Source organism: Astatotilapia calliptera, chromosome 23 (genome assembly GCF_900246225.1).
Source record: "Astatotilapia calliptera chromosome 23, fAstCal1.2, whole genome shotgun sequence".
Taxonomy (NCBI): domain Eukaryota; kingdom Metazoa; phylum Chordata; class Actinopteri; order Cichliformes; family Cichlidae; genus Astatotilapia; species Astatotilapia calliptera.
This window is the reverse complement of record NC_039323.1, coordinates 22,766,147-22,779,959: the sequence shown is the minus strand read 5'-3', so window position 1 is coordinate 22,779,959 and position 13,813 is coordinate 22,766,147. Positions and strand designations below refer to the sequence as shown.

Sequence of the window (13,813 nt, the reverse complement as noted above, 5' to 3'; positions counted from 1 at the left end):
ATGCGAGCAGCAGAGTTCTGAAGCAGTGGAAGCTTATGGAGGGATTTTTGGGGGAGACCATGCAGAAGAGAATTGCAGTAGTCAATACGGGAGGTAACAAGACTGTGGACAAGAATGGACGTAGACTGGGTGGAAAGAGAAGGAAGCAATCTTAATGCTGCGTAGATGGAAGTAGGCAGAACGGGTGAGATTGTTGATGTGAGATTTATAGGAAAGTGAACTGTCTAGGATGACACCAAGGCTCTTAACCTGAGGAGAAGGGAAAACTGTGGAGTTATCGATGGTGAGTGAGAAATGGTTCGCCTTCAAAAGGTTGGATTTGGTGCCAATAAGGAGGATCTCAGTTTTATCCTCATTACAGAGAATGTGCTGTAAAAGAGACAATATCCAGTGAGCAGCAGTTCTCTCAGTTAGAATTCTTTGTTGTTGACCAGCCTGGTTCAAGCTGGTAAAAACAGGCAATACTAACTAAACTAACCACTTTTTACAACTACAGTATGCAGAAGAGCATTTCAACAGGAGCAGAGGGTCACTCCTGACTAGAGATGGACATCAGATATTAGGTATCGGTATCGGTCCGATACTGACCTAAATTACTGGATCGGATATCGGAGAGAAATAAAAAAATGTAATCCGATCCATTAAATATAAAAAAAAAGCACCTCACAAAACTTGCGACATGGCGTAACTCGGCTCATAACCGTAGCATGTCGGAGCAGTGTGCTCAAGTGATAAAGAGGCTGTGTGTATTTGAAGCCTGCTACCAAACCAGGGTTTCATCTCTGAGAAGGTTATCCCAGAGAGAAGTAAAGCAAGTGTGTAAGTCCATCTCTGAATGTTTGTAAAGCATTCCCGCGTTAAGCTTAACAACCAATACCTGGAGCAACTGCATCTTCTTGCTGCTACTTCAATCGTGAAACTGCTTAATGATCAGCTGATCGGCTTTTCTGTCGCGAGTCCGTCTCTCTTGTTTGTTTTTGGCCCACTTCGGGCCAGAAAGAGGAAACCAGCGGCTGAACAACAGCAGCACATTTAAGCTTGATAAGCTGTTGTTAGAATTTATTTAATATTACTTTCTACTCGAGGATCTTTTGCAGCTGACGGCTGGTAACTGTCCAGGGGCGGATCTAGCAAAGTTTAGCCAGGGGGGCCGATAGGGCATGAACAGGGAAGAGGGGGCACAAAGACATACTTTTCTTTCTTATTCTCATTTAAAATGTCTAGCTTTTAATCAATAACTATCTGAATCTTACACCCAAAGTCCATTACTGTATATAGTAACTGTTAAGTCTAATATACCCTAGTAAGCTATATTACTTTTTCCTTTGGGAAGATACCATCTGTGCAGTCTGCAGTTCTGTTGAAGGAAGATGTTGAATCTATTTAATTATTTTTCAAAAATAATTTATTTCTGTGCATTTTTTTTCCCCACACTGCATCAAATTAAAGTTGATTACGTCGATTAAGCATCATGAGGTGGAGGGTGGGTGGTTCCCTATTTTTTTTTTGCTGGGAGTTTGCAATCCTATTAGTTAGGTTGCTTAAGATTTCTGCTAAGTACTCTTTAAAATACCAGAATAGGAAGGATGTAGTAGGTTTAAGTTTATTAGATTGATCAGTATTGCTGAACTATGAAATATTTTTTTTTTACATACAGGTATAACAGAATAGCTATAGTGTTGTTGTTTGTTTAAACTTGAGTATGAACTTATACAAAATGCAGCAAGATATTTAAAAAACAGTTTTATTGATTAAAAAACACTATATCGGATTCATATCGGTATCGGCACATATCCAAATTTATGATATCGGTATCGGTATCGGACATAAAAAAAGGGGTATCGTGCCATCTCTACTCCTGACATCAACCAAGAGTCGTCTTATTCTTCTTCTCTAAAAACAGGAAACTGAGGCAACAATTCAAATTCACCAAAACTGCATAACAGAAGATTGGAAAAATCTTGCCTGGTCTGATGAGTATCAATCGCTGCTGCTACCTTCAGATGTTTTCAGAATTTGGCATAGACATTAAAACATGGATCCATCCTGCCTCGTATTAGTGCTGCTGGTGTCTGCTTCCAGCAGGATAACACACCATGTCACAAGCTTAGATCATCTCAAACTGGTTTCTTGAACATGATAATGAGTTCAGTGTTCTCCACAGTCGCCAGATCTCAGTCCTATAGAGCGCCTTTAGGATGCTAGATGGACAAATCTGCAGCAACTCAGCGATGACATCAAGTCTATAATAGACCAAAATCTTTGAGGAATAAAGGGACACATCAGTACTAGAAGTGGCAAAGCCAGCGTTTGTATACGAGGACAGCAAGGTGGCTGTCTGAAAGTGCTAGCAGAGGATGGTTTTGATCCATCGACCACTGCGTTATGGGCCCAGCACGCTTAGGCTGCGCCACTCTGCTGGACAGCACCCCAGATGGGACTCGAACCCACAATCCCTGGCTTTTAGGAGGCCAGTGCCTTATCCATTGGGCCACTGGGGCTGCACACAGGAGCTAGCAGGTACAAGCAAGGTTTAACTTTAAAGGACACTTAGACATGTTAGTGTTTGTGTGCCTGATTATTAACCCATGAAGACTTTTATAATCACTTGATTACTGCTCCATTTTATTATTTGCAGCAATTGACGTTAGCTTTGGCTTCCGGACCGTTTGCACGTCTCTGAAACTCACTTTGAGAACTTGAACTACTTTTCAGTTTTTGAGTCATATTTTCAGTGCTGTGAAAATCCATTAAGTTCTGCACTTTGTGACTCATTTTTATTTTTGTAATACCGCTGTGTAGTCATCACCAAATTCTGTGACCTTTTCATGAAATTTTAATACAGTCTTTTCTAATAATAAATCAGTGCACCTATGTCTCTCTTATTCTTTCCTCTCTTCGCTTTCTCCTAATCCTCTACCAGTTGCTTCCACTTCCTGAGACTTGGTCAGCTGGAGATCTCTTCCCGTTAAAAGGGAGTTCTTCCTTCCCACAGTCACCAGATGCTGCTCACAGGGGTTATTGGTCTAATACTGTCAGTTCTTTACGTTGTGATTCACCTTGAGGAATTGCACAGAACAAAAGAAAAAAAAAAGCATACTACTTAACCTCGACTTTAAATCTGCTCGCGTGCTGATCAAATAACCTACAAGCCTATGCTTAAGAGGCAGACACAGAGAAAGAGAAATCTTCCAAGCGTGCTTAAACTAATTGCGTTTATTTATATGCGTATAATTGCCCATCAGGGGACTAATGGTTATAAATCCCTCTGCAGCGAGAGCTCTGAGCTTCAGCCCCTGCTGACAGATTGTGAGGGGGAAGCGGTGATTACACGCCATGAAACATTTTGGGGAGGGCTTTCTCCAAACCTGGATTTTCACACTTAAAGAAAGGTCAAATGAATCACCGCGTATGAAGGTACACGTAGCACCTCCTTCACTATATTGCTCAGAAAAACACACAGACATCCTGCAGCTCAGGTTGAAATAGGAAATAGTTTCTCGTATTTATTTAGGAAATAGTTACATAAAATATAGCATTAAAGTCTAGTGTAACAGACAAATTGCACACAGTAATAATAATAATAACAATAATATTAATTACCAAAGTAACACTGCTGGTAACTTTCTCTTTACAAAGGAAGGTTTAAGGAAAGAGGTGAAGCATGACAATCACACTACAGTCTGACAGTACAAAATGTGGGTATAAATACTGGACATCTAGAAAAATACACAAGTCCTCTTCAGACTCTCTTCATACAATATTAACAGTTTCATAGAAAAATCGAAAACACACAGTCGGCTCTGTTGATTAGCACCAGCTGGTCAAATTCCAGAGAGAAATTTGGCATAAGTCCTCCTAAAGTTCAAATATGTCTTTTAAAATAAAGTGATAAAAAACATTTTAGCGTGAGCTCTTATTGATCAAAATAATATTTTTACTTTTTTTAAAAACAACAAGAAGAAGAAGAACGCCCGAAAGAAAACACAAGACGCCAAACAGCAGACATTAAACAGGTTGAACGATTGGCAAACAATTTACATCTTTTTACTTTCTTTTTGTTCTTACTTGCATATATATCGATCAGCAATGCCCGTTCTGATATTAACTTATATTTTTTTAATATATACAACATAATATACAGCCACGAGAGGAAAGCTGAGGTTTTGGAGAGTTTGGGTGTGTTATGCTACATGAGACTACGTTTGGATGCTTGGAGAGCCATTTGTCTACGCTTTCCCGATGGCTGCGTTTTCATTTTTACAATCGACTTTAGTCCAGTATGTTCCCTGAGCTACGGGCGACGACACCTTATGTTTGCTTGTTTTATCTGTACCTGGTCTCATTAATTCATGTACCATGTGGAAACGACCTCGTTAGAGAAGCTGCGGAGATAGTTTGCCACCACTGGGTGTTTAACTGCTTAAGGAAAAACACAACAAGATTAAAATGATAAAAAATGACTAAAAAAGAAAGAAAACTTTAATTATTTCTTTGAAAAATATTGCTTCAAGAGAGTAGAGAAAGATGGATCAGGTGGTTTTTTTTGTTTTTTTTTGGGGGGGGGGGGGGGGTGGTAACTTTTCAATGGGCGTTGTACATAGCAGCAATCCATAAGATGACACCTTGGGTTTTAAAAGAGTTTCAAAAATGGAGTTTTATGCAAATATTGCCCATTCTGCTTGTCGTGTTTTCTTTTATTTTACACATCTTTGTACAGTATTTGTTACAGTGCAATGATAAGAAGTACACCAGCATGGTGGGAGGAAGAGGAGGAGGGGTGGTCACTAATGATACAAACGTGTATTGCTGTCCAGTCCACCGCACCCAAGCGAAACCTTTAAAAGTCCTGTTTTTTTTTCTTTTCTTTTTTAGGTTGAGGATTCATCCTCGCGTCTGTAGCTCTTCTAAGTGCTTCTTGTTGTAGGCAGAGGGGACCGGCACTCGTCCTTTCATGGCAGGGCTGTAACTGAGACAAGTCCTCTCCAAGATTAGCTGAAGGTTGAGAGGAAATCAAGAGCAGATCCAAACCAAAACCAAGACATTTTTGCAAGGCTGAGAAAAAAGAAGAAAATAAACACAAACTAGTGTTTAGGGTTGGGCGATAGGACAGTGACCGGCTCAGATGATTGGCGGTTGTATTATTGCGGGAGATTTTTGGCGTTTTAGTTTGCTAATTTTCTGCGTTGCAACCGTAGACAGTATAAAAGATGGATGTGGCTGTGGTAACATCACCCATTGGACTTAAATATTTACTGAGTATGACCCAAATTAAGCAAGTGAGCTAATAAACTCATCACAAAAGTGTTTACTTATGTTGTCTCTGGATTATTTTCCCATAGACAACAAGTCTTTCTGGAACTACAGGTCTGCATTCCCTGGTGGTTATTAAAGAATAATGCAGGTTTAAGGCACTTCTGCATTGGCTTTATTTCTTTATTTATTTTGTTATACTCGGAAGTACGTCCACCTTTTATAATGTCGCTGTAAATAATTAACTCTAAAGTGCAATAGCTCCTTACTTTCTGGAGGTTTTATGAGCAAGAGTGGAAAGCTGTACACAGATATCAAAGTTTTTCACTGACATGCCAAATGTTCCTGGTTTTCTACCCTAATTGTTTGATAGAGTTGCTGTTATCCCATCTGTGGTTCCCAAAGTTTGGGCGTTTTCAATAAATAAATACAAACTTTTTAAAATGTCGGCTTTCCAAAACGATGCCACTTCAAATTGATAGTTTTTTAATTAATATATATTTTGAATTTGGGAATGGCTGCTTTAAGATGCTAAGGTGTACCTCAGTTTGCCAAAATAATTAGTTGTGGAGATGTGGCAGAAAATGTTAATGTATCGCCCAACCCTGTTAGGGGTAATCCCCTAGAAAAACAGATGTAATCTACCCAAAAATCCACTCCATATGTCCACTGTGTCGTTCAACCTCCAGCCAATCAAGGCATGATTTCCAATAAGAAGGACAGAATCTGAAAGAGAAATGTCTTGAAAACTGGACTCCATCTCTACAGCCCTGCTTTTTCAGACTTCGTTGGATCCCTGGCTGGTGCAGGAAGAGAAGCTGTCGTACAGCGAGTCGCTAAGGGAGCCCACGGGATCCACCCCGGGCCTGCTCGTGAAACTGGAGGAGGACGAGGCCTCGTCTCCTTTGAAGCAGCTCTCCCCGCTCTTCCCCCCGTCGGCGTGGCAGTCAGCTCTGCGGCCGCCTGAGCCCGTGTCCGGGTACAGGCTGCTGGAGCTGCTCTGATTCAGCTTGTTTAAGGACTCCAAAGAGAAGTTGAGAGAGAGCGGCTGGCTTGTGCTGACGGGCATCTTCTCCATGGGAATCTCTTTCTGCAGAGAGAAAGGAACATCTGTTAATGAAGAGCAAATACACGCTAGTTCATGTTACGGTAAATGCTGCAGTGTGAACTTTTTGCGCTGCCCTGTCTCTACTCTAACAACAGTGAGTACGACAGTGATCTATATTGAGATTTTTGTCACGCTCAACGACCAAATGTACGTCTTGGGTGCTGGCAGGCATTCATCGCAGGGAATTTGGTCCCCTCGGCACTCTTCCTGCTACATTAACTGTGCCATTCAACGTTATTATTTCTTTTGCATTACCTCTGACCATCTGCTTTGTAGGAATACATTAGTAAAAAAGCTGCTGTTTGTTAACACTGCTTCAATTAGCAGGAGTGGTTTCATCTCTTAGCTGATGCCAAAATGTGCCAGACCAAGAAACACACCTTTAGCTAACTCAGCTACAAAAACTGTAAAAGCATGCATTAGCCGTCTGCTTCACTGTCATATGACCCATTGCCACACAATCACAGAGTAAAATAATCCCTTCAGAGGGAAAGCAACACAACACATACACCTAAAAATAGTCTGTTCTTATTCATAATGTACCTGCTTCCCAGTATCTTTTTAATGCGTGTCTCAAAAGACACTTTAACAAGGTAGTTACTGTACCCCTCAGCATCAAAACACCTCCTCAGAGGCTGTAAACAACTTTATTTCTGCAACAAATAAAGCCTGGGAGCACAGCAGCTATCTTCATAGGTGCTTTTTGCAGGGGTAAGTACACAGAGGAGTAGCTGCAGGGGCTGGACAACCTCTAGGGACCCTCCAAACCTGGACCGTTTAGCATTTAGCTGCGAGCTGTAGCTCCCTTCGGACATAAATCCAGAACTACTTCACACAAGGAGCACAAACACATACGCCACTGAACTTTATTAGCACAATTTGGCCCGTGCAAACTCTTACTGCAAGGGTCACGCACACACAGAGATCTTTAAAAGTTCCCCTTAATATGAAGGTCTCATCTGCCTCTTATCACACTGAAAACATGATCACATTTGTCTTACTTAGCCATAAATACATGCTTTCACAGCCTTTATTACAAAAGTTCCACCTAAATAAAAACCAAAAGGGTTTGATCGAATAAGTCATAAAGCAAGGAATTTCTCCTTTTTATCAAAGAGGCCACAACGAGAAAAGTTTAATTTGGTTATTTCTGATTTAACAGTATGTAAAAGTGGGCGACCTAAGGAGACATTAGCTCACCTTTTTTGTTTACTCTGTAAAAATGTCTATGTTCATAATGCTGCTATATCCCAGCCTAATTAATATACTGTAGGGTGAAAGCTTCACATGAGCCTGTTGCTGTTAGTCTGGTCCACAGGGTTGACATTTCCAGCCACAGAGCAGGAGCAGGCTCATAGCATCAATCTACAAGAAGCTGAAGTCACGTAATTTTGAACTGTAGCAGGAAGTACAGTGTCCCTTTATGTAAGCACAGCTGTTAATTAATTAATTAGTCCTGTTGTCTGTGAAACCATTGATTGAACAGCTTATTTTAATTTATTTTTTTATTATTTATATTTTTAATTCATTCTAAGGTCTGTATGTAATGGAAGTGTGTCCATTTAGGGTTTCTTCTATTTCCTGCTGCAGCCTGATCTAGCATGTTTTTCTCCTTATCAAGTAGCCTCATCTCTTATCTTATCAAAATATTCCACCTTTGGTGATGTGGTGCTTCTGTAGATGTATGCAGTGACAGCTTACTGACTAAATGACATACCGCTGAAACTGGATTTCTTTCTGTGAGACATAGCAGGCTGTTCGTGCTCGATACAGGGATGTCACTGCTCTATAGTGAAACATTAGTTAAGTCTTCTCAGTTTCTCTTACTAACAACCTAATTACATTCACGTGCCAACCCAGGTGTAAACTATGTCATGATGAGGAAAGGATTGAGAGGGAAGAGAGGAAATCATTTGCCTCTAAATGCAGCAGGTCTCATAAGAGCATCAAATCCTGGAAGAGTTTTAAACATGCAAATGTAAAAGAAAATGCCTGAAAAGTTCAACAGGAAGGCTAAAACTGAAAGTAATCACCTCATATTGTGACTGATGCCGAATCAACACAAAACCCTAACATCCCATCGAGGCCCATTAATCTGCACGGTGACCTTTGTTGGGAGGCGGAGTCATCATAAATTTGTAAAGAGGTCGGAATCAAAAGAAATATTAAAGGAAAAATGTGCCCAGAGGTGACGTGTGACTCACATCTGACACACAGGAGCAGCTTTTTTTTTTTTTTGCAGGTGCGGAGGTTAACTTCCAAATTAAAAACAGGTGCTGAATGCAGATTAGACCGGACGAGTTTTAATTCGACACCCACGCGTGCTTTTTCATAGCTTTCCTATTTTTGTGTCAGATTTTTGTCAGCTGTACAAAAAAGAAAAGACCTGTCGTTAAACCGCCTCGGGGCAAAGAAAAGAGTGCACAACGTGAATCTGTGATTAGCTGTGCGACAGTGAAAAACAGTCTTCAGATGCTGATTCTCTCAGCCAGCCTCCATTCGTCACAAACAAGAGGAGAGAAAAGAAAGGGGGGTTGGCTGTGCTATCGCTGATTGGGTTTGATTTCGGAGGAACACAATTACCAGCAGATCGAAGCTTCCCGGTGCAGGTCTCTGTACCACCTGCGGGCGCAGCCAAAATGATGGCTCCACACATAACAGGCTCCAGGCGGACGTCTCAGTGAGAGCTTCCTTCTTGAAAACACGAGGGCCCGAATCAGCAATTGGTTCTGCATCACATGCCAGTAATAGGATGTCTAAACTCAAATTCAGCAGACCTGCTTGCTACAAAAGCTGAGTGAAAGGGTCTTTTATTAAGGCTCAAGCAAGAAACATTTTTTCGTTTTCCCCTGCTGTTATGTATTTTTCCCTTTTTACGTTAATATTCTGAGTCGTACAGATGTTACACGTCTATGCTTTAGATCTGTAATCCTTCAGATTTCTCATGAAGTCAAACTAATTTTATGCACACTGCTATACTTAGTAGCTTTTAATGACCAAAATTGTAATAGCCACACTCTGTAAATAAAAGATGGAGCTAGTAACAGTTGCCATCTTGGAGTCCCCAGGGAGGGGGGGGGGGGGGGGGGGTCGCCTTTACTGGAATGAGAACACATCAGCAGCCACAGGTCAGGCAAAATAATGACTTTACCTTCTAAGGAGGCTGATGAGAGCCAAACCGCTCCAACAGCTGCTCATCACCTTCTACACATGCACAACAGAGAGCATTCTCATAGCCTGCATGACAGCCTTGTATGGTAGCTGCACCAAAGGTGACAGAAGCATGTTGTGAAAGCAGCACAAACAAAAACAAAATCATAAAGAGGGCCAAGCAAAACCATGAAGACAACACACCCCTCGGACGATGGTCTGTATTTGTATAGCACTTTTCTAGCCCCTAAGGACCCCAAAGCACTTTACACAACCAGTCAGCCACCCATTCAGACACTGGTGATGGCAAGCTACATTGTAGCCACAGCCAACCTGATGCGCACTGACAGAGGCGAGGCTGCCGGACACTGGCGCCACCGGGTCCTCTGACCACCACCAGTAGGCAACGGGTGAAGTGTCTTGCCCAAGGACACAATGACCGAGACTGTCCAAGCCGGGGCTCAAACCGGCAACCTTCCGATTACAAGGCAAACTCCCAACTCTTGAGCCACGACCGCCCCGATCTGTGTTCAGGCTCCTATGACTATGGCAGGCGCTTTAAAACTATCCAAACACATACAGACCGACCGAAACACAGCTTCCTCCCCATCTTAACACGACCCCACAGTAACTATGCATGAACCTCATGTGCAGTTTCACCTCCTTATGGGGATTTTATATTATGCAAAAAAACTCATGTAAAGTGCTCAGCATCATACCATTACAACCCTCATGTATCTGTTAATTAGTCAGTAAGCTATGTTTAAATATGGTATTTATTGTCAGTAATTTTGTTATGCTGGGATATTGACAATGAAGAATTTTTCTGTCTAGTGACAGTGATGCTGAGATGAGCTGTTTAGGGCGTGTGAACTTTTCTGTCAGTAAGTGCAACTGTTTTTGCCGCTGTTAGCCTCTGTTAGCTGCTGTTAGCCTCTATTAGCCACCGTTAGCTTCTATTATCTGACATTAGTGAAACTGTCTTCAATTGGATTGGACTTAGACACTTAGTGAATAAACTCACCAAGGATTTGAGAATGTAATCAAACTGTTATCAGAGGGAAAGTGTGGTTTTTAGGACTCTCAAGCCTAACATTAGCTGGCATAATGTTAGCTTATAACCAGCTGTTGCTGCTGTTTAGCGAGCTCATTGTCAGATGTCCAGAGACAGGAGCATCACATGTCTAATGTGCTGATAATAACAGTATCAGGAATAAATGAGTATATTTATCCACATTTTTGCATGTTAGTGTTCAGGACATTGAGGATAACATTTTATTAAAATGTTGTTTGCGTTTTCTCTTTCCTTTGCATTCTTTGGTGGAGAGGACACGTTCTCATATAATAAAACATTGGCATGACGCCTCATATTTTGAGTCTGCAGTTGCAGTTTGTTAGAAAACATAATTACACACTAATCAGTGCATATTTATAACTATATTATTCTTGTTTTTCTATTTAATAAAGCAGCTGATGCAAAGCAGTTGGTTCAGAAGTAAACTCTGAGGTTGAAAATTGCAACGACTGCCATTTACTGACATATCAGTGAGTGTCAAATGTATGGCTATGCTGGTATATATATGCATGGTTCATCATTATATATTTATATGTAGATGATGCTTTAATACTGCATAACTTGGAACCTTAATACGATTAAAATGGGTGGCTTAAAGGAGCCCTCATCTAGTTTAGTTTAGTTTCGTAACAGGCTGCAAACATGTTTATTTCTCCTGAATAGTATGTATTTTTAACAGGAATGTATATGGAGGATTGACTTGCTTCTTTTGACTGGTTTATTAAAGATATAACTTGCAATAAGATGACAAATATTATTATCTGCACTGTAAACCAATTAGCAAACCTTCCTGTCACCACGAGCCAAGATTGAGAGCTCAAGGACTTTGACATAGATGTTATTTGTTCATCCTCAAAATAAAGCAACAAGTCCACTGCTGGCATTTAAGTTTGCTGAAAGGATGTGATGAGAAAAAAAATTAATAGAAGCAGATCTGTATTCAGCACATGGAGGCATTATGAAGCGAGATTTGTGTTAATACTAACAAAACAATTTTTTTCCCATGTTATCTGCAAGAAAATCAGAGCAGCTGTGGACAGACATCAAGCTGGGTGTTGAATGGTTATTAGAAACTATTCATGGCCAGTTTCAATGACGTGAAAGTGTATTCAGTGTGAACTGTGCTGAAAGGAGGCAACAAATCACAAGTTTGGTCAGTGTCAGGTTTGAGAAAAGTTTGGAGGGAGAAGTAATTGGAAAACTCATTTTCTATTGTTGCTGACAGAATTTCGGCAACTTCGTGTCCGTGCATCGTGTGATCGTAGCGTCTGGGTTACTTTACAATGAGGACAACAGTGGTGGTGGGAGGGGAAATGCTAATATAACTTATTTATTGTCTCGGGCTATGTGTTGTCTTTGCTGTCACCACTGCGCGAGTAATTTGATCGCGGGCCAGTGTGGTGAAAGTGCGATGGCGGCTTCTCGCTTTCTATTTCGGGGTCTTTTCCATCTGACTCTGGCGATGCTATCAGCCTGACAGTGACACAGTGGGAAGCGCATATTCCTGCTGCTGATATTTATTTGTACACTGATGCAGTTTTGGTTATCTAGCAGCCTTATTTCAAACTGCATGTCAACTGAAATGTTCCCCTAACCCTCACCATGTAATTACTGCCCAAGGTAACAAGCTGTTCCACGCTTGAGGAGTCTGCTGATTTGTGCTACACAGAAGGGTTTTGTTTGGACCTGGGCCACAGGAATATCACCAATGCCACACCTTGGCACAAGTTCTGATGCTGTTTTCCTGCAGCAATATCCCAGACAAAGCGTGGAAATAAAGGGGGGGAAGTAATGAGTAAGCAGGAAAAGCAATAAAAGCACAAAAGTTCATTCAAGGAGGACAAAAACAAGACAGAAGGAGACAAAGGAAACCTGTTTAGAGCGAAAGCGGGCAAAGTCAACTGGGAAGAAAGACAAAGAGAGTTGTATGGGAGACAGAAATAGAGAGGGGCAAAACTGAAGGGGAAGAAAGGCAAAGACACGTGGGAGAAAGAGAGACTGGGAGGAAGGAGAGGATAGAAAGGAGAAGGGGGTGGGGGGCGCCGTTAGCGGGGCTGTCAGGTGCTGTCAGGATGATGAATGGGAGGCCAGCACGGGCTGTGAGGGCCCTGATGGGAGCCGCTGAGCTTTACATCACTCTCCTGAGTGTTTGTGAAAGGTTATTAAAGGCGCTTAAATCACGGGGCTCTGACACAGGCCCGCTACCAGCCACCAAACTTCCCCAAACTAAAGCCGGTGACAGTCAAATGCTCCCGAGCCACGACAAAAGGAGAGCGGCCGCACAGGTGTGGACGTGCACAGCCAGGGGTGAGGAGGTGATGACACTCGGATAGATTGTCTTTTTCAGAGGAATAATGCGGGGTAAATGGGTTCAGAAGCAGTCATCCATCATTACGGTCAGTTCACGGCTGACGAATAAGGTTATTGTTGACACGAATGCTTATTTTAACGCAGAAGTTTGAAATCAGTGGAATTAGCTGCTAGTAAAATCACAGCAAACGTACACAGTGCGATAGGATGCTTCAGTAAGTGGGTTCCCATCGGAGTAAGTAAATTTACTATGCAGCAGTAGTAAGGTGGAGTCAAACTTTACAGGTTAAATTTTACAGCTGCTCTTTTTTTATTTGTATTTTGGGTTTTTTATTGGTGCTTTGTCTAAAAACTGTAAGTTTACAATACTATTTGTACCTAAGAAAAAGTTTAGACAAACTCAGGTGTGCTGTTGTTGCATTTGAAACACCTTTTACCTTTTATTAAAGCTAATCAGACTTCTGGATTTGTCTCCCTGGGTTTGAAAAGTCACATTTTACATGGACTGGTACTTCCACTCACCGGTGACTTCATTAGGTACGTGTGTTTAACTGCTCATTAATCCAAATACCTAGTCAGTACCAGCCAATCACAGGGCCCACGCATGCATAGATCCATCCTGTCTTGTAGCAATAGACATAATCAAACTCAGTTGGTACTAAAGGCGTACTAAGAAACAGGTATTACAAGTACTTTAAGCACTTTGTCTAACATTCGTTCGAGGAGTTCTAAATTGGGACCAACTTGGGGTCAGTATCTCGCTCAAGGACAGTGTGACATGCAAACTACTAACCTTTGGATTAACAACAACCAGCTTTACCTTGTGAGAAACAGGACTTGAGATGTAAGCTAAGGGTAGCAGGAACAGATATCATTCGTCACATTATTTGGTTAGCCTAGCAGACAGGTGTGGATAC

The 13,813-nt window shown here is 41.5% G+C and overlaps 1 protein-coding gene and 1 non-coding gene across 9 annotated transcripts in view; both read right to left on the bottom strand.

The window, feature by feature from the left end:
• Nucleotides 1–2,426: 2,426 nt before the first annotated feature.
• Nucleotides 2,427–2,501, bottom strand: trnar-ccu (transfer RNA arginine (anticodon CCU)). Its single transcript has one exon. It is a non-coding gene; the product is annotated as a tRNA-Arg (tRNA).
• A 2,063-nt stretch (nucleotides 2,502–4,564) lies between these two features.
• LOC113016073 (nck-associated protein 5) overlaps nucleotides 4,565–13,813 on the bottom strand; it is a 184,935-nt gene continuing 175,686 nt past the window's right edge. For all 8 annotated transcript variants that reach the window (XM_026158586.1, XM_026158587.1, XM_026158588.1 and 5 more), the window contains one exon: nucleotides 4,565–6,343. In XM_026158586.1, coding sequence (XP_026014371.1) covers nucleotides 6,032–6,343 — 312 coding nt within the window. In that variant the 3' untranslated portion in view covers nucleotides 4,565–6,031. The remainder of the gene's footprint in view (nucleotides 6,344–13,813) is intronic.